A 24,260-nucleotide genomic window follows, 5' to 3' on the forward strand; every position below is an offset into this window, starting at 1 on the left:
CAGTTACATAGCATAGAATACTAGACAGCAATGAAAATAAAGGAACAAAACACAAAAGAATAATAGGAACTAAGTTCTTTATACATAAAAATAGAAACTAATTTAATTGATTAGGAATGTATATTTAGATGGTAAAACTATAAAGAAAAACAAAGAAGTGATTATTATAAAAATCTGAATAGTGTTCTAATCCAGGAAAGACTGGAGATTGGGATAAGCTTCTACAATATTGGCAAGATTCTATTACTCTCCCTGGATGTTGACTTTATATAACATTTTATATGTATAATGTATGGTTTATGCAATTTTTGGTACATTTTTATTTTTTTAAGATTTTTTTTTTATTTATACAATAGCTGGGGTACAGGCCAGAGGCACGGGAGGATGAGAGGATTCACCAGAAACAGAGAGGGGCGCAGGACAGGCAGATAGATCCAAAGCACTGCTGAGGGGAGCAGTGGGAGGCACAGGAGAGGTCTGCCGCGCCATGTGGGAATCTCCCTGGCCGGCTGGGAATTGAACCTGCGCTGCAGAGGCGGCAGACAGCTTCATAATACTGCACTCAACCCGCTGCACCACCAGGGAGGCACTATTTCACATTTTGAAACAAAGAATTAGAGTAGATGTATATAATCTTGAATTATATACATACAATAGGTGAATATGTATATAATTTTGTGCTGAGAAAGGTATTACTTACTACTAACTATAGAAACTGTAAAAATAAGGGGGTTGCAATTGTATGGGGAATATAAAAATAAAATTTGAAATTAAAAAAAAGAAACTATAGGGCCTCCCCGGTGGCACAGCGGTTGAGAGCTGGGTTGCAGGGCTGCCCGCGGCCTCTGCAGTACCGGTTCGATCCCCTGCTGCTCCCCGGCCACAGGGAGGAGGGTCCTGCATGGCACGCAGACCTCTCCTGCCGCCCCGCTGCTCCCCTCAGCAGTGTCTTTCGGTCCTTCTGCCTGCTCTGCTCCCCGCTCTGGCTCTGGTGAATTCTCTCACCCTCCCGCGCTTCTGACTGTACCCAGTGCTTGTACAGATGAATGGATAAATCTTTGGGGAAAAAAAAAACTATAAAAATATTTTTAAATCTGTATTGCTTAAGAATGCATACTTAATTGATAGAAATAAAGAAAAAAATGATTACTATAAAAAGCAAGTTGAAACCTGTAGGGGAGAGAGGAACAGAGGTCATTAAGATCAGATAGTCCTACACAGAGGGCTTCTGGGGGTTAGCAATCTCCTTCTATTTGCTAACTTGGGTGGTGGCAACATAGGTGATCAGTTTATAACTGTTTATATGTTTTATACATTTTCAATATGTTTATTATACTTCACAATGAAAAAACCCCAATATTTAAATTTTTCAAATTAAAAAATTCTTACCGGCAGGGCCGGGGCGGGGCATGGGTAGGGGAATATGTGGTAGTGCTATTACCTCAATTAAAAAATAAATATATTTATTTTAAAAACTAAAAATAAATAAAAATATAAAAGATTGTTACCTTGATCCGTAAAACCAATTCTTGAATTCCTGAAGTCCGGGCTTTTTCTACATAAGATATTAATTCCATCATCTCTTCTGTTGTTTCAGGGACTTTTAATGCATGATCTTTAATAGCTTCAAAGTCACTGCAAATGCTGATATAATACTTTGCTTACTATAATTATGGTAATTAATGCTATATCACATAAATGTGTTATGATTACTACAAAATGGGAAATGTGGTATCCTAAAAATAATTAGCTATTTACTAAATTATCTTAAAATACTTAAGCATATTTTATCTGACATATATATCCCACATCAGTAAAATCTATAAAATTAAAATAACATTTTCATGTGAAATTATGGCATACTTATTTTTTTCTATTGATCTCTTCAACTCTCTTGAATACCCACACAAACTGTCTGACACAGAACACAGTTTAAATCAGGCAGTGTTTAATCTAAATCATGCATTAAGTCACTACTAGCTTTGTGAACTCACAATTCTCTGAGGTTTAGAGTCCATATCTAGAAAATGCACTTATTAACCTTCATCTTGCTAGATTGTTAAAATACAATAATGGACTTAGCACATAGTATATTCTCATTTACTGGTAACTATAATTGTTAATACAATCATCAGTTGAATTATTCTTATTGTATTTATAAAATATGGCAGATACCCTATAGCCATTATTCAACTAAAGGTACATTTCATTGAGTTTTTCCCCTGTGTTTTGCAATTATTTGATTAGCATGCTATTACCAGAAAGATCAGGAAAAAAAAAAACAGTATAAAAAAGGTAAATGATTTTAAAAATAATTTTTATTTCATGCAAGTATTTCATTTATAATATGTGGATAATTATAATCAGTTATTCACTTAATAAAAAATTGAGCACCACCTACAAAGCAGTAAGTAAAGTTCTAAGCAAGAGATATAGTAGCAAAAAGATCAAGTCCCTGCCCTCACAAAGCTTACATTCAAGTTGAGGAGAGAGACAAATGTACATAAATATATAATGCACTATTATTTAATAAAAAGAACTATGAAGAAAAAACAAAGAGGTAAAAGAATAGAGAATGATGAAGAAGGAGTCACTATTTTTTTATAGAGTGACTAGTACCTAGGCCTCTAGGGAGGTGATACTCGAGGTGAGAGAAGAAAAAAGTGAGTTATACAAATAATAGGGGAAAAACTCAAGAGGAAAAAACTACAAGGACAAAGACCTGAGGTAGCAATAAGCTTTGTATATTTCTTGAATGACAAGCAGACCAGTATCGATACAAAAGAGAAAATAGAAACTGAAACTGGAGTAGTGAGCAGATGTCAGTTCTTATAGGGCTTGATAATTAATCTTGATTATCAAAAATTTAGGAGGGATGCATGAATGTAGACAATTCCCCCCCCCCAAAAAAAAAGGAAAGAAAGAAAGAAAGAAAAAAGGACAGATGGATTTCCTTCTGGGATGGAACCCAAGATGGCTCTGTTCTTGTTTTGATGTGTTGGCCATCATTGCCTCTGTGCCCACCTTAGTCCTTAGCTCTGCATCAGAAATACTGTTTCTTTGGGAACCTCAGCCAAGGAAGAGGTGGAAAGATTGTGGAATAAGAATACTGGCTCAAGTCATCCTTTGTCTCACCATATCACTATCTACCGTTGGTCTCTTCCTGTGGCAATGTCTATATGCCACTGTGGTACCAGTGCCTTCAATGCAGGGGTCTCTCTTTTTAGCTTATTGGCCTGGTTGGTCCCTGGGAACTTTGAGTCTCATTTGGAACTTGTGAAATCTTTGTATTTGGGACATGCACTGACTCACACAGCCACGTTTGCAATTTCCTTCCTTCTCATCACAACTGGAACAGGATATGGGACTTGATATGGGACCTGGGAAAACCCCTGAAGATTCCCCAATCATAGCAATTGAAGTGGTTGTCTTATTTCTCACTGTGTTGTCCTCTGTGAGGTTGGCAGCTATGTGAAGAGCTGAATCCCCAGCATCATTTTCCCACAAATTATTATGCAACTTAGCTTCCTGATTGTGACTTTCACCAGCTAGGCCACCATGCCCCTGATTTGTTTAGATCCCTTTTTGTTTGTGGATTCCCCTGAGGCTCAGTAGCTGTAGAGTAGCTAATGGAACCATAGTAAAAATAAAAGGGAAGGGGGTCCAATTTCCCTGCTTCCAAAGATGAAATGACTGCAAAAACTCCCTTTTCCTGCCTGCAGTTTATAGCCTGCTTCTAGCCTAGGACCTTATCCTCTCCCCATATTTGGCCGTAATTTGTGCTGAGTCAGATTTTGCTCCTTGCTGAGAGAGTAGAAACAATGCTAGCTCTGTGGCCTGGCGTGGGAGCAAGGCTTTGGGAACCTTTGCCTGTTGGTTGCTGGCTTAAAAATGGTTCTGTTCATTGGTCAGAGCCGAGGGTTTACAGGACCCATATGGTGTGACTAAGAGGGTGGGGGTGGAGGGGATTTGCCTGCCCCAGAGAGAGGGAGATGAGAGAGTGAGTTGGTTATTGGAACAGATGCTTTGGCAAGAAGATAGCTTTTGATATAAGAAGATGATCCAGAAAATTATCATCAAATCTATTAAAGGTTACTTTTTTCCCTTGTAATTACAGAAAAACAAATCTCTTATGTTATATTTTCTATTTTTTTTAATATCTGAAAGGGTAGTTTCATTATGGAAAAGGGAGAAGAATAAAGGATATCTGCATAGAAACAAGCAGGCAGAAAGAGCTGCCCCCCCCCCAAAAAGGCAGGTTTGCTTAAAAAGAGGCCTGCACAGTCACAAGCAGGCAGCCTTGGGAGAAGGGCTGCCTCTGCTACTTTGCAAAGCACAGAGACACAACTGCATAGGCACAGGTGGGCAGAAGGGCTGTTACCTTAATGTCATATTTTCTAATCCAAATGCATGTGACACCTTTTCTGAAACTGAATTAAAACACTCATTTTGTCAAAAAAGAAAAAAAGTGATCCTACTGGGGATGCTTTCTTCTTGTTAGAGCTGAATCTGAGTTCCTTTAGGAGAGACATTACAGCAAAAGGAAAGCAGACAAAATGATTGAGAACAAGGTGGCCCAAGCAGATAGATGCTAAATGAAAATGTGAAGCAGACAAACTGCTCTTTAATCATTACTAGTCTATTTAATAAGTTAAACTTAACATAGTGGCACACATTTCCTCCTTTTGGTGTCATCTCCCTTATATGGAATTTAAATGGGAAGGAAATAAATGATCAATGAGGAAGAAAAACTAGACAACTTTTCATTTGCTTATAAGTAATAGGTTTATAATAAAATATTTTATAATAAAATATATTTGGCTGAAGCAATAAATTTTTCAGAAAAGTCACAGATACTACAAAAATAGCCTAAAAGTCATGTTAAACGTAAACCATTTTTGGGTTAACTACAGCATTGTCATTGTTCTCATTCAATGAGACTGGTAGAAACACTCTAATACTTCACCATCTTTTGTAGTACTTCACCTTTTTGTATTTGTAGTATACTTTTGTACAAAGTATGTCTGATAAATAGTTGGCTTTCTGACAGTCATATAAATATCATGTTTTTCAATTCACTTAAAAATATGTATTGATTTGATAGCTCCCTTTATTGGGTGTCTATTCTATGCCAAGCAGAGATGCTTTACAAGTGTTATCTGTGGTCCTAACATTAGTTCTGCAAATAAGCTATTACTTTTTCAATCGGCACAGAAAGAAACTGAGGCTCATGGAAATTAAGTAACTATCCTAAAGTCATAGAATCCTGTCTTTGCCAGGATTTTCTTATTCAAATCCAGGTTTTTCTTATTCAATCCAGGTTTTTCTTATTCAAAAGGCATAGAATTTTCTCATATTTCTTCTGAGAAAAATAAATATAATAGGTTACCGTGTCCTAGGTATTATGCTAGGTACCATATATGTTTTAACCTTTACAGAGGTTAAAATGAAATTCCTTTTAGGTCAGACAAGTAACAAATTAGTTAGATGATGAATTTCTCGAGCACCACAGGACACATTCCTTGTCTAAAAGAGAAAGCTGCCTCTCAGCTCCGTTTACCACTGCAGGCCCAACATGCAATGGTCTGTTCACTTTTACAAGAAAAGAAATCTGGGGCGGGGGTGGGGGGTGTGTGTGTGTGCGTTTAATCTAATTTTTAAATGTTGGTAGCAAATTCAAAATTTGTTTAAACAAGATAAAAGACGGTGTGAGACAATTTAAACACATCTTCATGACACATTCCCCTAGCAGGCCACTAGCTTATGAATCCAATTTTCTAGCCACACTGCAAAGTCGTTCTTACTGTCTCCACTTGACAGATGAGAAAGATAAGCTAGATGATACAAGTAAGTATTGTAGTCAGAAATTATTCCATATCTTCCCAACATCATTAAAGTCTCTAGTCTTTCTATTATCATGCAATCTATATCCAAACACTGGTTTAGTTCAATTTCTCTTTTTTAAATCTAGGGTTGTCTTAAAATTAGTTTCAAACAGTAGCAAACAAAAAGAAACCAGATAATAAGGCTACAAAAGAAACCAGATAATAAGGCTACAGCTATGAAGAAAAAGTTGTAAGTACTTGTATTTTAATCTTTTGATTTAAATAAGAGCTATCATTAGGAAAGTATTTCTTTTTTTTTTTTTGTTTTTTATCACTGAAATGTTCACTTTATTTTTTATTTTCTTATAGAGATAATTCTTTTTGCTCTGTAATTCTGAGTTTGGAAATTAATTCTACCTACCTTTCATTTTCTCTTCTGTGTTTTGAAGCTATATCATTTAATAATATGTTTGCAAAGTCTCTTGCTTTATTTGTGAGGCCCATTTTCAAATCTTCACAATCCAAACGAACCATAGGGTAGTGAACCCAGCGAGGCAAAAGCATTATTTCTGAGGCAAGATTGAAAAACTGTCCTATAAACTTTAAAAAAAAAAGAGCTTTTATAATTAGCAATTCAATTTTGTTCTTTTTTTAATTTTTATTTTATATATTTTTTACATCATTTTTCATTTTTGCACAATGTACACATTTTCATCTTGGTTGTATTCCCCATACAATTCCCACCCCATCTTAATTTATAATGTAAATGCAAACCCTTTCTTTATGCTAACGAAATTTTTTCTTTTGTTGTAGAAATCTTTCTACACCCGTCCTTTCACTAAGAAATTCACCAGTCTACCAGTAAATATCTTACATGATGCCATTTGCAGCATCAATATATGGACATTTCACAGTGAAATTTCAAAACTCCCACCAGAGTTTTGGGAGAGGTGAGTGAAGCATATGCACACATGGAGGTGTGACGTTCCCTCTCCCAGCTCCATAGCTCTGGATATAGAGACATACAGTGCAGTTCTAATCAAAATCCCAGCTGACTTATTCATAGAAGTCGACAGGCTGATTTTAAACTTTATATGGAAGCACAAAAGACTTAAACATAATAATTTCAAAAAAGAACAAATTTGGAGAAGTTACATTATCTGATTTTAAAACTTACAATAAAACTACAGAAATCAAGATATGATATTGGCGCATATATATATATATATGTATATATATCAATAGGGAAGTATTTTTTGACTTTTTAAGAAACTATTTGTTTCCAAAGAAGTTTTACCATTTACAATCTCATCAACTACAATGTATGAGAGTTCTGAGAGTTCTAATCTCTCTCTCTCTCATTAAAAGTTAAAAATATTTGAATATACTTTGCAAACTGTCCAACAAGCCAACTTGCAGAAACCGTAGAAAAGAGAAATGAAACCATGTGACACAAAAGTACTTGTATACAAAAGACCACAGCAACTTTATTAATAATAGGCCCAAACTGAAACCAATCAAAATGTCCATCACAGGAAGAATGGATGAACAAATTAAATATCCATACCGTGGAATACTACACAGCAGTAACAGAGAGCATTCACACTGATACACACAACAATAAAGATAAATCTCAAAGGCCTACACTAATAAAATAAGCTGGATCCAAAAAGTACATATATAAAATTCCATTTATATGAAACTCTAGAAAAGAAAAATCTATTCTATAGTAACAGAGAGTATGTCAGCAGTTGCCCGAGACCAAGTTAGGGGAGAATTGACTGGTATGGAACACAAGGAAACTTTCTGAGATAGAGTGTATCTTAATTCTGGAGATAGATGCATAAATTTGTCAAATCTCATCCTCTTATATGGGTGCATTTCATTGAATATAAACTAAACCTCAGTACAGTTGATTTTTTTTTTAAAGATTTGTTTGTTTATTTATTTATACAAGCACTGGGCACAGTCAGAAGCACGGAGGGTGAAAGAATTCACCAGAGCCAGAGCAGGGAACAGAACAGGTAGACCGATGAAATACACTACTGAGGGGAGCAGTGGGCATGGCAGGAGAGGTCTGTGCACTATGTGGGACCCTCGCCCGGAGGCCGGATTCGAACTGGTGCTGCAGAGACTGTGGGCAGCTTTGCAGCCCAGTGCTCAACTGCTGCACCACCGGGGAGGCCCCAGTATAGTTGATTTTTAAAAGTTAATTGTCCCTTGTGAGAGAAAGTGGAACCCTTGTATACTCTTGCCGAGAATGTAAACTGGTCCAGCTCCTATAGAAAATAGTCTGGAGACTCCTCAAAATACTTAAAATTGATCCAGCAATTTCACCCCTAGGTATCCACCCAAAGTATACAAAATACTAATTCTAAGGAATATAGGCACTCCTATGTTGATTAGTCACAACAGCTAAGGTATGGAAACAGTCTAAGTGTCCAATGACAGAGGAGAGGATCAGGAAAACGTGGTATATGTGTATGTGTATGTGTATGTGTATACACACACCATAGAATTATATACACAAACACAGAGAAATAATACTCAGCTATAAAAGATGATGAACTCTTGCCACTTCTGACAACATGGATGGCACTGGAGAAGATAATGAATGCTAAGTAAAGTCAATCAGAAGGAAAAAAACAAATACTGGATGGTCTCACATGTGGAATATAGAGAAATGAAACATTGGGTCAGTCAAAATCAAACTAATAATAAATCCTCAACACATGACTGCAAAATTGAGGCAACCAGAAGGGGAGGGTGGGTGTGGATATAAAGGAGGGAAGGGACCCAGTGGAACATGGAGGATTATTGGTACTCTAGTGGTAAGCATGGTGTGACAACATACATTTGTAGAGGTTTAAACCTATAATCTCCAAGGCAGATACAATGATTTAAACCAACTTTACCTCAATAAGCATAATTTGAAAACAAAAAGCTACTTATCATTGAAATTAGTCTAGGATGGAAAAGGGGATGAACTGATGAATAAATATATGATTAAGCAAATACAGTACAATATCTAGTTGGTGGCCTTCATAAAATTCCCTCAACTTCTCTGTATGCTTAAATTTTCCGTAATAAAAAGTTGAAAAGAGGGTACATTAATTCTTTTTTTTTTTTTTTTTTTTTTTTTTTTTTTTATAGAGGCATGCTTTATTCATTTGTTTGCTGGTTTGTTTGTTTGTTTTGTTTATACATGCACTGGGTACAGTCAGAAGCGCGGGAGGGTGAGAGAATTCACCAGAGCCAGAGCAGGGAGCAGACCAGGCAGAAGGACCGAAGCACACTGCTGAGGGGAGCAGCGGGCGGCAGGAGAGGTCTGCGCGCCATGTGGGACCCTCCTCTGGTGGCCGGGGAGCAGCCGGGGATCGAACCGGCGCCGCAGAGGCCGCGGGCAGCTTCGCAACCCAGCGCTCAACCGCTGCGCCACCGGGGAGGCCCCGAGGGTACATTAATTCTAAAGTGTACATTAAGTATAAAATCTAAGCAGTCAATAGAAAGGGAGAAAATGAAAAAGCAGAACCCAAGTTTTAACAAATAGAACAAAGTGCCTTCAAGAGGTAAGAATCCTTTCTCATTCAAATGCTTTTCCACTACTGCTGCCACAATTATTCTTTCTAAAACTCAGGTCTAAGTATATTACTTCCATGGCTAAAAACCTTCAAAATAAAGTTTGAGCTCTTCAAAAAAGACATCTGAATATTTTTCCACATGGCTTTAACTTACATTTCCAACTTTGTACTGTATTCCTATGCAACATATTCTTTGCTATTTAGGGTGCTGTTTTTTTTTGCCATTCTCTGAACATCTCTAAACTCTTTGCTCATGCTATTTTCCATTTCATCTCACCTATAAGCATTTACTTCAAAGCCCAACTCTCTTCATTTCTTCAAGAAACCTTCACTAATTTCCCAAAGTAAAAGCAAGCACTCCCTCTTTTGTGTGTCCATAATACTTCATCCATCTATTTTATTTCTGATCTCAATATATTGTAATTGTTATTCTTTGTTTGGATTCCAAGTCAAACTTAAGATCCTGAGGATAATTTTTATGTATTAGATATTTTTTCATCACTAAAATTTTGCTAGGTATCAGGATATGATGAAGAAACTTTTCTGGAATCACGAATGAATGAATGATAAAGAAATTATGAGGTGAACATATAAGTTTACTAAAATGATGTTTTAAATAAGAAATTCTAATAAATTAAATCTTTTATTCTCTAGGAAAAAAACCCTAATTTCAAAATACATTAATGAAAAAAATAATTACCATTTACCTCTGTGTATTCATCAAAGGTGTGATCTTCTGCCTGAAAAGTGTTTATCATCTCAGCGGCGGTCCCATTAAGGAGCCAATTATATTTTTCAACTGAAAATTAATAATATAATTTAAATATCAATAATACCTTTCAAAAAAGATAAAGTGCTTTTCCATATAGTCATGGAATACAGTAGCCTATTCAACTAAACAGTAGTAATGTTGACATGTATTAATAGAAATAGGTAGAATAAAATAAAATAGACTTACCCAGCTAACCAGGCTAAACAGACATTTTAAAATAAATACAATAGGCTATGTAACAAACTTAAAATAACCGAGGTTTACATAAGTCAGTTAATAGAAAGTTTTGATTAACAGATTATCAAATAACTATCTACCATGAACCCCACCCACTTGAGGACAAAATAAAATTGAGTTATAGTCTTCAAAACTATTCTCAAAAATAACTTTGCTTTCACCCTCAATTAAGCTGTTTCCTTATTCCAACACCTCTTATTTCTACCTTTTGGCTTTATCATCCTGCTCAGTTAATGTTCACTCTTTGGACCAGGCAACAGAATTCAAATATCTTAAGTTTGGTACTTGACTCTGCCCAAGGCCATGCCTATGATCACTACTGGTTGTCCCTATCCTTTCATGACAGCCTCAGACAACCAAACATCTGATTACATTCTAGCAAAAATACAATGGCATTCAGTTATAATACAAAGGTATATTATATATTTATATATATTTTATTTACCATATGACTCATAATGCTTTATTACACCTTCTAAATTATGACGCACTGCCGCCTTCAGCGTCGCAACAGCCCACTGTAACACGTGTTCAGGAAGTTCTGTGTCAAGAGTTACAGGTGTTGAAGTTCCTGATAGCCAAGAGGGTACTGTTTGAACATTCTAACATAAATAAACATGACAATTATGAAAAAATATCTATTCAATTGGTCTACATATAGATCTAATGTTATATTTTAAGCACGTCTTTCAGATTTCAGTGATCCATAAAAAGATAACTTCATACAAAATAATAATTTAATATTGTATAGTTTGCAGGCTAATAAACCTTATATGTGTTAGTTTTCTATCATTCAACATGTTTATTAAGTAACTATAAAGTCAAGTGATTATACTAGAAAGCTCAGGATAGAGCAACTTGTCCTTCAACTCACAAATCCACAGGGGACATGAACAAAAACAGAAATCCATTACTATAACAAAAGTTCTAAGAAGGAAAACATCATCTCCAGTCAGGACACTTTTTTAAAAAGAAAAAACTTTCTACAAATAACTTGAAGGATAGAAATAAAACAAAGAGATGTAACATTTACCTACATGTATACTTTAGAGAGCTTAAGTTCAATTTAAAATTCTGAAAAAGAACCATATAAAAAATCTGATGTAATACCTGCAGAGCTTCAGTTATTCTCTCTATCAAGCTCAAAACAGAATCTTCCAAATCTTGAATGGTAGGATAAAACTCTATTTTATCATCATCAAGCATCAACTCCATCTTAAATATTGGCAGCTCTTGTTTATCTTCTTGGTCAAAGAGTTTTACTAATCCTTCTACTGTTCTTCTTAAGAGATCTTTTAGCTGCATCATATCATAAATTGCTATTACTTTAGAAAATACAAAATCAACCTTGAACTAAAATTAGTGAACTCCAGTCTACAGTTATTCTATAAATCCATGTAGTCCTGAAAATTATCTTCACTTAACACATGTTCTTAATAAAGTCTACAGGGACCTCCCTGGTGAACAGGAGTTAGAGTCTCAGAGCCATCAAGTTATCACCAGCTCCTGTGACATGAGTTCAATCCCCAGCCAAGGAGCTAACTCTCATGGTGCAGCAGACCTCTCCTGCCACCCTCTGCTCCCCTCAGCAGTGTATTTCGTCGGTCTGCCTGTTCTGTTCCCCGCTCTGGCTCTGGTGAATTCTCTCACCCTCCCACACTTCTGACTGTACCCAGTGCTTGCATAAATAAATAAATAAATCTTAAAAAAAATATATTACTCTGCCCTTTAAAAAAATGAAATCTTGGCATCTGCTACAATATGGATGGACCTTGAGGATATTAAGTAAATGAAATAACTCAGAAAAAGACAAATACCATAAAACTTCACTCATATGTGGAATGTAAAAAAGAACCTAACACATGAAACAAATGAAACTCATACATATAGATAATGGACTGGTCATTACCAAAGGGGAAGGACCTGGGGGAAAACTAGTATTTTGGTGGTGAACACACTGTAGTGCATAAAGATGCTCAATTATAACTCTGTCTACCTAAAACTTATGTAATGTTATAAACCAATGTTATCTCAATTAAATAAAAAACAAAGTTATAGTAAAAACATTTTTCTTAATTTATTTCAAAATAGTTAGCCCTAAGTCAAATACAATTTTATTGAAAACATTGAAGTAAATTTAATAACATTTTCATTTAAAATATATAAAATGTATTTACCTGATTTGACATTAGTGTGGAAACACAGTTATGAAATGCATCCATTTTTTCAGGTTTAACGCCTTCTAGTGCCTCCTTCTTGGTAAAGAGTCTAATAACCTTTGGATACCATGTGTTGAGTATCTTCTCTTCTGCCTTTCTAATTTGTATTGCTAGATCATTTTTCAGGGACTCACAATCAACTGGACCTTTAGCTCTAATGATGAGAAAAATAAAAATGAATATTGGTCTTGACACAATTGCTGAAACAAGATAATTTTTTTTTAATTTTTAAGTTAAAATTCTGTAAATTTATCAGTCAGTTTAAAGATGATACACTCAAAAATATAAATACTTGGGCCTCCCTGGTGGCACAAGGGGTTAAGACGCAACCTATGAAGCTATCCACAGCCTCTGTAGCACGAGTTCAATCCCCAGCCAGGGAGCTAACCACATGGCGCAGCAGACCTCTCCTGTCTCACCCATTGCTCCCCTCAGCAGTGTATTTCAGTCAGTCTGCCTGTTCTGTTCCCCACTCTGTCTATCCTGTGCCCCAGTTCTTGTATGCATAAATAAATAAATCCTGAAAAAATATATATATAAATACTTAGGCAGAAGACACTTAAAGTTTAAATGTTAGTTAATAAATATGAAATTCTACCTAATTCCTGTTAAGTCCAGCAAAGTTGTATTGGCAAATGATGTATAACCAAGGTCCAGTACCATTTTCATAGTTGGATGAACAATGTGCAAATTAGATAATATTTGGCTTCTTATCTGCACATAGGACGAATGCCAAGGATTAGAATAATCCAAGCCTCTGGAAAAGCAAGACACCATATCAAGCAGAGTTCAAAGAACATAATCTAAAATTTAGGAAATCATGTTTATGAGCTGTAATTAGTATTAAAGTGAGAAGATTGGAGATTAAGAAGAAGGAAATAGGGCTTCCCTGGTGGCTCAGGGGTTAAAGTCTCAGGGCTATCAAGCTATGACCAGCTACTGCTGCCAGAGTTGGATCCCCTTCCAAGGAGCTAAGCCACATGGCCAGCAGACCTCTCCTGTCTTGACCGCTGCTCCTCTTAGCAGTGTATTTCAGTAGATCTGCCTGTTCTGCTCCCCATTCTGTCTCTGGTGAAGCCTCTCACCCCCTGCACCTCTGGCTTAGACCCCAGCTCTTGTATGCATAAATAAATAAAAAAAATCTTAAAAAAAAAAAAAAGAAGAGCAAACATGATCATCAATGACAACCACATAAGATATACATATAATAAGAACACATCAAGGTCTTAGAAGTGTATTGTCTTCAGAGAGAATAGACATAATCTATGGTTACGGACAGGCTGATGTGCCAGGCATGAATGCCTTGCTAATTTCCACTGTATTCTCTCAGTTGCCTTGGGTAGAAGAAATAAATGAATTGAGGATTCCTTAGAACTGGGAAGAAGAGAGAGAGAAATGTGGCCTGGCATATACTGAAACTTACTTAAGACAAAGTTGAACTATAATATATAGAGGTCCCTCTAATTATGTAAACAGTAACTAGACAAGTAGAAGATACCTTTGGGGAAAAATAAATTTTTCAGCTGTTTTCAAATACTTTTGTTTCACACAATTGAATGTAAGACTAAATTATTTTCAATTGTTGTAGAGACCTAGATGAAGGACTATTTTCTAAAATAATTTACTCACACAGGAGATTCAGGTAAAGCACCGCCGTCATCTTCAAGCCATTTAACTGGGGGTCTCACGAGAACACTCCGTACTAAAAGATGTATCTTTATTAATACTTCTTAAAAATCCTTTCAATACCTACTCATATCAAATCTCTAACTTTAATGTTGGATGATACAGTTTACTGAGCATTAAAATGAATATATGCAAAAATTCCTCTTTTTGAAACAAAATCAAACTCTTGGCATTAGTTTAGCCTTACTTTAGAGATTAAGTTCAGTAAACTTTGAATAAATTCTCAAGTTTTCTCATTCTATGAAGTCAAGGGTCACTGATATGATGCCTTAAGAAACTATATTCCTATAAAAACTGCAAAGATTATCCCTAACAACTTCCCCTAAATACATTATATTTTATTAAAATCCTGCAATAGTATAATTACAACTTTAAAGACAAAATGAAGAATCAAAAAGCAATTAGCAATTAAGCACATGCAAAATTACAAAATGTGCCCTTAAGTTATAAAGATTCTGATTAGATTATGGGCTCACAATAAAAATTTTAAATAAAAGTAATATGTAAATAATACAAACAATAAGTGATGTTGATTATTCATTATGTGTATTTCTACTTTTAATTGGGAGAGGTAGGGAAGCAAAGGTAAAAGGATCAGTATTGTATTAAATGCTACTTACCCAAATATCTCTTCATGCTTTTTTCAAAGTCACCTGACACCTCATTGATAAGACTTTGAAGGAGTGCTTCTCTTTCTTTCCCTTCCTTTAAAGACTCAGGTATTAACATTAACATGTGATCCAGCCATTCCTGCTGAATAGGTACTATAGGACTACTTTCTACACATTTCTTCAAATAAATATAATTGTTCTGAAATGTAATAAGAAAAAAATTAAACGCACTAAATCGTAGAGCATTTCACTGCAATTTCTGAGCCCTGTCTGTCTTCTTAAGATATTTTATCAGAATAAATATATTCTGGGAATGGGCCTCCCTGGTGGAGCAAGGGGTTAAGTCTCAGCACTATGAAGTTATCAGCAGCCATTGCAGCACAAATTTGATCCCTGGCCAGGGAGCTGACCCACATGGTGCAGCAGACCTCTCCTGTCTCCCCAGCTGCTCCCCTCAGCAGTGTATCTCAATAGATCTGCTTGTTCTTCTCCCCACTCTGTCTCTGGTGAATCTTCTTACAGCCTACACCTTCGGCCTGTACCCCAGTTCTTGTATTCATAAGTAAATAAATCTAAAAAAAAATTCTGGGAAATGACATGTTTTCAGAATGAAAACAGTATACCAAAATGTAGGAGCCACAAGGAAGTCATTTTATATTTTTCGTTATTTTTTTAAAGATTCATTTATTTATGCATACAAGAACTGTGAGACAGAGCAGAGGTGCAGGAGGTGAGAGGATTCACCAGAGACAGAGTGGAGAACAGAACAGGCAGACTGACTGAAACACACTGCTGAGGGGAGCAGCGGGTGAGTCAGGAGAGGTCTGCTGCGCCATGTGTGTTGCTCCCTGGCCGGCCAGGGATTGAACTCATGCTGCAAAGGCTGTGGATTGCTTTATAGTGCTGTGCTTAATCCCTTGCGCTACCAGGGAGGCCCATTTTCTTTACTATTTATGATGAGTTCTCACTAAATTAAAGTTCTTAGCATATTTTCATTTTCTCAAAACAAGATTTAACTTATCATTCCTCACTCAACAAATATTTATTAATTTAACAAATATTCAAACATTTCTATGAATGCTGAGCCTATGGTAGCAACAAAAAAAAAAAGACAAAGCCCTGCTCTCTTGGCAATTATACTCCAGCACAATAGGAGTATAGTATAATTTCATAAATCCCCTCATAACAACGAGGAATCTAACAAAAATAGACATGAACAAATGAAAAGACAATACTTGGTTTTGTAAAGAAATTTTAATATCTTAAAAATTTCAGTTTGTCTCAAAATCATTTTGGTGCAATACCACTAAAAACATTGATTTACTTTTTTATGGAACTAGACAAGTTGATGCTAAAGTTCCTGTGGAAAAACAAACGTGAGAATAGTCAAGAAATCCTTTAGAAAGAAAATCTACTAGGGCTAGTTCTTGATACACAAAGACATACTATAACACCTCTCTAATTAATACTGTGGGGTACAGGTGCATGAATAGAAAAACCAGTAGAAAAGGTGGAAAGTTCATTAATAGTTACAGTGTGTAGAAAAATTTAGTATATGATAAAACTATATTACTACTATAGGCTCAGCATTCAATCCCTCAGCAATCCAATAACTGGAGCAAAGATGAAGATTTTAATAAATAATTCTGGGGCAGCTGGTTAGGTATTTGGAGTGGAATTGCTGGACCACATGTTAGCTCCATTTTAAGTAGACAACTGATAATCTCTTAAAGGAAATGTTTGCAACACATAGTCAATTAAATTGTAAATGATGCTTAAAAACTTAGGGGATGAAACAACCCAAATGCCCAATAAATAGATGACAGGATCAAGAAGATGTAGTATATATACACAATGGAATATTATTCAGCAATCAAAAAAGATAAACTCGGGCCTCCCCTGGAGGCGCAGCGGTTGAGCGCTGGGCTGCTAATCTGCCTGCAGTCTCTGCAGCGCGGGTTCCATCCCTGGCCCGGCCGACGGGCGAGAGTCCCACATGGCAGGACAGACCTCTCCTGCCACGCCCACTGCTCCCCTCAGCAGTGTATTTCATCGGTCTACCTGTTCTATTCCCGGCTCTGGCTCTGGTGAATTCTCTCACCCTCCCGCACTTCTGACTGTGCCCAGTGCTTGTATAAATAAAAAAATAAATCTTAAAAAAAAAAAAAAGATAAACTCATGCCATTCACAGCAATGTGGATGGAGCTAGAAGGAATTATGCTCAATGAAATAAGCCAGAAGGAAAAACAAAAATATCAGATGGTTTCACTTATAGCAGGAATATAGAGGAACCAAATAAGACATCAGTGTAAAAAAATAACAACAGTACAAAACACAACAAAGCAAAAACGGATAATTATAAATCAGAGACATCCTGCAGGGGAGGAGGAGGGAGAGGGATCTGAGGGAGGGAGGGAGGAGCACAGAGCAATGAGGTGATGGTGCACGGGTGCATTGGTGAAGGAAACTATGGGGACTACACCTGCAGGGGTAGGGGGAAGCAAATTTTTTTTTAATGATCAATGATGTAAAAAATTTTTAAAAAACTCAGGGGATGGATGAACCTTGAAAATATTATACTAAGTGAAATAAGTTAGTAACAAAAAAAAAATACTCTATGATTACACTTGGGTGAAGCATCTAGAGTAATCAAATTCATGGCAACAGGAAACAGAATGGTAGTTGCCAAAAATGGTAGAGGGGGGAGTAAATGGGCAGTTGTTTAATGAGTATAAAGTTTCAGTTGTGCAAGATGAAAAAGTTCTGGAATCTGGTTTCACAATAATGTGAAAATATAATCACTGAACTGTACACTTAAAATCGTTAAGATGGTTAATTTTATATTATATCTTAGTATAATATTTTAATATTTAGGAGAAAATAAGATCAAAAATAGAAAAATGGGCAGAAGATATGAACATAACATTTCACAATAACATAGTTTATAAGATGGTTATTAACCATATGAAAAGATATTTAATCTCAGTCTCATAAATGGATAAAAAAAATTATTCTCAGATACCATTTGTCAGGCCAACCCAAAAAAAATTAAGTTTTAATTTTTAAAACTTCACATTCTGGGACAAAAAAAGCTCTCTTAAACTGTAAGTAGGAACACAAATGGCATAACTGTTTTGGAGAGAAAAATTCACAACATCTAAAACACAACTGCAAATGTCCAGTAGTTTCATTTTTAGAAATTGAAAATACTCCACCAACAATATGAAAACACACATATACAAGATTATTCATTGCAACAAAATACTGGAAACATTTGAGAGTGACTGAATAAATGAATATACATGATTATACATATGCACACTGGTATTCTGTGCAACAATAAAAAAGAATGAGGTGATCAACATATTGTATACCTTAAATTTACACAGTATTTTATGTCAACTGCATTATTAATAAAGCTGGGGGGAAATGAAGAAGATGAAATGATACAGACTGAGTTCAGGATATATTAATAAGTTAAACAAAATGCAAAAGAATGTTTATAGTGTGATGCATTTATGTAAGATAAAAGGAGAAATAAGAAAATATAGCTATTCCTTTGTGAAAAATTAGACACATGGAAGATAAACCAGAAATTAATGAGATTTGTACATAAAGGTTGTGGGTTAGAATGGGTAAAAAGTATGAGGACAGTGGAACAGTTGTTTCAAGCTCAAAATTTAAGTAGAGAAAATCAATAAGGATGGGGCGGGTGGGGAGGGATGAAACCCAAATAAAAACAAACACATACAAGTGCGATAACTGGGACTGAAATTAATAACAGAGCCACAATGAAATGGGTGTAGAACTAAAAAGCAACTTCTGAACAGTGTTTTGGCTATATGCCTTGGCTAAGCACAGAAAACAAGACAAACTATAGTGAATAAGTTTGTTTTCAAGTATTACAATTTTAAAACATTTATGTGTGTTCTAGGATTTATCAAAATTAATGGAGTCATGAAGCCAGGTTTCTCACTGTCAGAAAATGGAGCTACAAACATGGAAAGAGTGAAGATTAGAATGAGCCCTGTAATGTAGAATTAGAATAGCAGGTGTGGGTATAAATTCACAACTTAAGATAGATTAGACAGTTGATGATTGATGGAGGGACTGAGGAAGGGAGAGAGGGAGAGAGAGAGAGAGAGAGAGAGAGAGAGAGAGAGAGAGAGAGAGAGAGAGAGAGAGAGAGAGAGAGAAAGAATTTCTTTCTGCTGAGAGAGCCAAAAAGCAATTAAATCCAGAGTAAAGGTATACACCTAATGTTCATGTAATGGTTTCTAAGTACTATTCTCACTTTAAAAGAATCAAGAATTCTCGGGAAAATTAGTGATGCCAGGGTTAGAACAGGAAAAGTACAGAATTAGACTGGAAGTTTGATTAAGATCTGAAAAAATGGAGAGATAAGTAAAATTATATATGAGTCTATTTAAAGAGCTCTCATTGGTCAAATCTGGGAAAACTGAACATCAAAATTAATAATAACATAACTCAAAAACTAAAATAAGAATCTGTTGCCAAGGCCTCCCCAGTGGTGCAGCGGTTCAGCGCTGGGTTGCAAAGCTGCCCGCAGCCTCTGCAGCGCCAGTTCGATCCCGGCTGCTCCCCGGCCACCGGAGGAGGGTCCCACATGGCGCGCAGACCTCTCCTGCCGCCCGCTGCTCCCCTCAGCAGTGTACTTCGGTCCTTCTGCCTGCTCTGCTCCCCGCTCTGGCTCTGGTGAATTCTCTCACCCTCCCGCGCTTCTGACTGTACCCAGTGCTTGTATGTATAAATAAATAAATAAATCTTTAAAAAAAAAAAGAATCTGTAGCCAATATTGATATAAAAATTTTAAATAAATAAGAGAAAGGAAAAAGTTCTTCATTAATATAAAATTCCAAATAGAAAACGTAGATGGAATGAGGAGATTTGATGAGAGGGTGAGTGATGTAATGGGCACATACGGAAGAATAAAAATGGAAAAATTCCTTGGATAACAACCATAGTAAGCTTTGTCTCAGACAAGAATGTGAACGTTATGGGGACAAGAAAAGCATACAGAGAAACTCTTTGTATTCTTCAAATTTTTCTGGTCTGAATTTATTTCAAAATAAAAACATTTAAAATGTGTCACTTAGTTGGACATTTTTTCTCTTGTATCCTACTTTTAATATTTTTTTCAATGAATTGCTCAAAACTTCTTCCAAAGGGTCATTTTCTATGTCTGCTCCAATAATGTGCTGCTTGATCTTAAGTCTTATAATAGTTTTTCCTTGTTTGTTTGTCTGTTTATTTTGCCCAACATCTTAGCAAGGCTGCCATGGCAGTGGCTGCTCTCTTGGGACAAAGGCAAAGGTTGGAATGACCCAATAGCTTAGTATTGTTTGACAAAGCCATATATGACAAAATCTGCAAGGAAGTTCCCTGGCCAGGAAAGCCCTTCAAGGGCTCCTTCATAAAGGACTTACTAAATAGGCTTCAAAACATACAGCTCAAGGAATTTACATCAGAAAAACCAAGGGTAGGGATGCATCAGTTTCTGGTAAAGATGCATGTACAGGTCCCACAAAGCGTACAATTTTGGGGGAAAAAAACTTCATTAAATTAAAAAAAAAGGTCTCGCGATGTATGGTCCCCAATCCCTGATTTTATCAATGGACTGACCTGTCTAGTAACAAACCTGATCTCCCCCCTTCTCTTTCTTTTCCCTCTCTCCCAATTGATTTCACCTAGTCCCATGACTAAAATATCATCTACATATGTTTATGGGTCCTTAGTCTATATCTCTAGAAATAAGGTCTTCTTGAAATGGTGTTGAGAAATTGGACAGCCACATGCCAAAGAATGAAAATAGACTACTATCAAATACACACACATATACAATTAATTCATGATTAGGACAATAAATTATTGTCCAAATAAAAAAAAGGAGATGAAGTTCCTTTATAACTGTCACTTTAGATTTTTTCTTTGTTCTTTGTAATAAGACCAAAAATATTTGCAACTAATCCTCAAATACTGAATGGTAACAAAAATATAATTGTTAAAACCCGTATTGTCATTTAGGACATGCTTGTTCCCTTAGGCAGAAAAAATCGAAATCTTGAGTCTAAATTTCTTCGTTTACTAAAATGTGACTTAGCAGGAGTCTCAGAAGAAAGGTTTTTGCAATATATCTTTGAACATTTTCAAAACAAGAAATATAAAAAATTGAACTCACTCCTTTTTTTTTAAGATCACTGGACATCTGTCAAAAGCAAACAAACAAGACATAATTAAATCAAGGAGAAATATTTTAAACTAATCTAAACACTCTAAAAATTAAAACTATAGTTTGAAATATATCTATTATTCTCTTAGAAATATTATTCATGCTGAGACTGATTTAAAATACTTAAAAGTTAAAATAGTATGAAGATAAACTTTTTAGAAGAAATATGAACCATGAACTTACAGTTGCAGGATAATCCGGCTCTGGTGATGAAGGTATTCTTTTATCCAGTGTTCTATCTAAATTTCTTTTTGCCCCATCAACTCTGAAATTTATAATTATAAAAATGTATGAATTTCTCAAAGATAACATTAGGATATAATATTAAAATGTTATAGTCTGTAAATTTCCAATGATGCTTAAAGAAGAGATATTCAAGAGTTCTGGCAAAATACAGCAAAAACAAATCTTGGACTTAGTGAAAAAAAAAATACCGGTTTCCAGAGGGAACAAGGGAAAAGGATGTGGGGATGGGGATAGGAGGAAGGAAGATAGGGTGGTGGCTCAAGTGGTTTGGTGGAGGGTGAGTGGAACATGTGGGCATATGGAGGAGAAAAATCTCACTCCAAAATTAAAATAATAAAATAAATTCAAACAAGTAAATGGTGAAATCTAAAATTCAAAAGAAATTTAATGAAGGTAAATATGAGCATATCATTGATTAACAAAAATGTAAATCTAAATAGATTATATTATTAACAGCCTTGCTTAATTGTAAGGAACGTAACATAAGTAAAAGTTTAATTATTGAATTGACAATACAATCAACACAATATAACAAAAAAACTTAGTTGCAAAAATGTATATAAATGAGACAGACCAGAGAATGGTAAAAAAGAAGCATAAATTCACAGGAGGAAAAAAAAAAATCCCCAATTTATTTATTTATTTAATCTCTTGGTCCCCAAAGAGGTCTATATCCTAGAAAATTGCCATTTCATATTTCAGTGTTAGGTTGGAATCTTACCGCTGAGATTGATGTCTTTTCTTATTTGTCACCTGAGCTCAGCAGAGTCAGGTACCCAGGAGATTTTCCAGAACTATTTACTTGAACTGAACAATCCTTATCACTGCCTTTGGTAGCTGGTACCTAAATTAGCTTTAATTTCCACTAAATTGGAGGGAGAGATCAAGATATTTGGCTATATTTTCTTTTGATAGAAAAAAATTGTATTGGACTATATTTTGTTTTGATAGAAAAAAAGTTTCAAGATATTAAGTATTTGTTCAAATGCAATGCTTTTTGCAGAGGTCCCATTACTTGGTTTTACATTCAGAAACCATTATAGTTACAACATTCTGAGGGGAGGAATAGTGTAGGATTTAAAGTCTGTGAACTCTAGAATCAAATTATCCAGGTCCAAATTGCAGCTTTGTGACCTTGGGCATACTTTCTACACCTTAGTGTACTCATCTTTAAAATAGAAATAAAAAAGAAATAATAGTACCCAACTTACAGGGTTGCTGTGAGAGTTATAAGTGAAATGATAAAAATTATTCTTAGAGAAAGCACTGATTAAAGTAACTACTATATATATAACATTTACTATCATCATAAATACTTTTTCAATTGCCTTCATAGTTGAATTTGAAATGGTATTTTGTCCATGAACAACTTACGTTGTTAAAGCTTTCTATGAGAAAATGAACACTAATCATTTCACTTGAATTCCAAACAAGATTTACTAATTTTCTACTTACACTAATTGATTGATTGTCTTCTGTTGCTCCTTAGATCTTTTGTAGTTCAGCAGTTTACTTTGTGTTGGTGTGTCAATGGCTAGGTCTTCAGGGGGACGAACAATAGGGGGTAACTTCAAGTTCAGAGACTCCTTTTCTGCTGCAATGGCAGCTTTGTCTGGATCTGACATTTTGGCCCCCTTATAGATTAAAATACTCTGTATTCTGAGGAGGAAAAGTCCATAAGGCCATGTTGATAAAAGCAAACCTCAAAACATTAAGAATGCATCATATATATCAACACCAAAATAAAATTTTAGGCCTTTCTATGTGTTCCTTCTAAGTTTGGTGTTAGTCTAAAGAATGACAGTTGAGCTAAAAGGGCAGAGACCCGTTTTGGGGTGCTACCACCCATTCTGTGGGCATCTGCAGCAAATGAAACCATGAGAAAATTAAACCAGGCATTACTTGTTAGGACTTCAATGTCCTCATGGATAAAATTAAGGAACTTAATTAGATGCTCTCTAATTATGCTTAGTTCTAAAATTGTGGGTTCAAGTTTCCCCCTAAGATATGATCCACAAGAACAACAAAATCCAGTGGTTGAGTTATAATCCCTCCTCCCAAAAAGCTGAGTTAACATTACTTTTATTTTTAAACATCAGTGTTAATCTTAATCTTGCTTCCTTCCTAGAAAGTGATAATACGGTCAAGCAAAAACAGCTAAACAAAAACAACTAAATGCATAAAAAATCTAAAAATATCATGTGAATGTTGAACAAAGAGCTATGTATGATACCAACTGCATTTGCTGCAGATGCTAGCGGGTTTTGGAGATTCCGGCTTTGAAAGACTATTTCCACTACATCCTGTTCGTGATTGTCTGCTCTAGGAGGCTCAGAGAAAAGCTGAAGACAAGAAAGTACCTGTCTGGAAGTTTTTCACCACTTCTAGGCTGCGCAGGAGGCCAGGACAAAGTTCAGCGAGCTTCTCCTCTGGTAAAAGAAAGGGGTAAAACAAAGATTGTAACCTCCGGAACCCCAATCCTACCGGCTCCCAGGGAGCTGGTTGTCGCCTGCCTCGTAGAAACAAAGTTGTCGCCATGGAAACTGTGGGACTTCAACTGTAGTGATTTGGTAAATGTTGCCGGGAGGGGGAGCTGCCACAGATTAGGATTACCTGTCGCAGCAATACGTTATTCAAGTGGAGAGTGGGTGAATGAGATTTGTTTTCTTAATCTAACTTCCTTCCCTTGTACCAGGGAATCAAAATCTTTAAGTTGTGGGAAACTGTAAAACTGAAATTTGGATCTATTGGAAGAGATTTATGTGAACACTAGTTCTTGAAGGAGGATCAACTCTTCCAAGCGTCCTTCACCATAGTGACTTTCTGTAAACAC

The 24,260-nt window shown here is 35.7% G+C and overlaps 1 protein-coding gene and 1 pseudogene across 6 annotated transcripts in view; one reads left to right on the forward strand and one right to left on the reverse strand.

The window, feature by feature from the left end:
* DNAH12 (dynein axonemal heavy chain 12) overlaps positions 1 to 24,260 on the reverse strand; it is a 165,005-nt gene that overhangs the window by 133,057 nt on the left and 7,688 nt on the right. For 5 of the 6 annotated variants that reach the window (XR_008551678.1, XM_054694825.1, XM_054694822.1 and 2 more), the window contains exons 1-13: positions 23,788 to 23,955; positions 22,883 to 23,086; positions 21,365 to 21,446; positions 21,131 to 21,157; positions 14,941 to 15,130; positions 14,264 to 14,336; positions 13,233 to 13,391; positions 12,593 to 12,788; positions 11,526 to 11,714; positions 10,861 to 11,017; positions 10,114 to 10,205; positions 6,247 to 6,425; positions 1,509 to 1,644 (exon numbers count right to left, since the gene is read on the reverse strand). Coding sequence is in view for 5 of the 6 variants with exons in the window: in XM_054694825.1 (XP_054550800.1) it covers positions 1,509 to 1,644; positions 6,247 to 6,425; positions 10,114 to 10,205; positions 10,861 to 11,017; positions 11,526 to 11,714; positions 12,593 to 12,788; positions 13,233 to 13,391; positions 14,264 to 14,336; positions 14,941 to 15,130; positions 21,131 to 21,157; positions 21,365 to 21,446; positions 22,883 to 23,052 (1,650 nt within the window). In the remaining variant the exon portion in view is untranslated. Of the gene's footprint in view, positions 1 to 1,508; positions 1,645 to 6,246; positions 6,426 to 10,113; positions 10,206 to 10,860; positions 11,018 to 11,525; positions 11,715 to 12,592; positions 12,789 to 13,232; positions 13,392 to 14,263; positions 14,337 to 14,940; positions 15,131 to 21,130; positions 21,158 to 21,364; positions 21,447 to 22,882; positions 23,087 to 23,787; positions 23,956 to 24,260 lie in introns of those variants that run through there. The other variant, XM_037491427.2, reaches the window with a different exon arrangement.
* LOC119237522 (succinate dehydrogenase cytochrome b560 subunit, mitochondrial-like) lies at positions 2,995 to 3,475 on the forward strand (annotated as a pseudogene).

The sequence above is a fragment of the Talpa occidentalis genome, unplaced genomic scaffold (assembly GCF_014898055.3).
Source record: "Talpa occidentalis isolate TD23 unplaced genomic scaffold, MPIMG_talOcc4v2.1 talOcc4.10, whole genome shotgun sequence".
NCBI classification, from domain to species: Eukaryota; Metazoa; Chordata; class Mammalia; order Eulipotyphla; family Talpidae; genus Talpa; species Talpa occidentalis.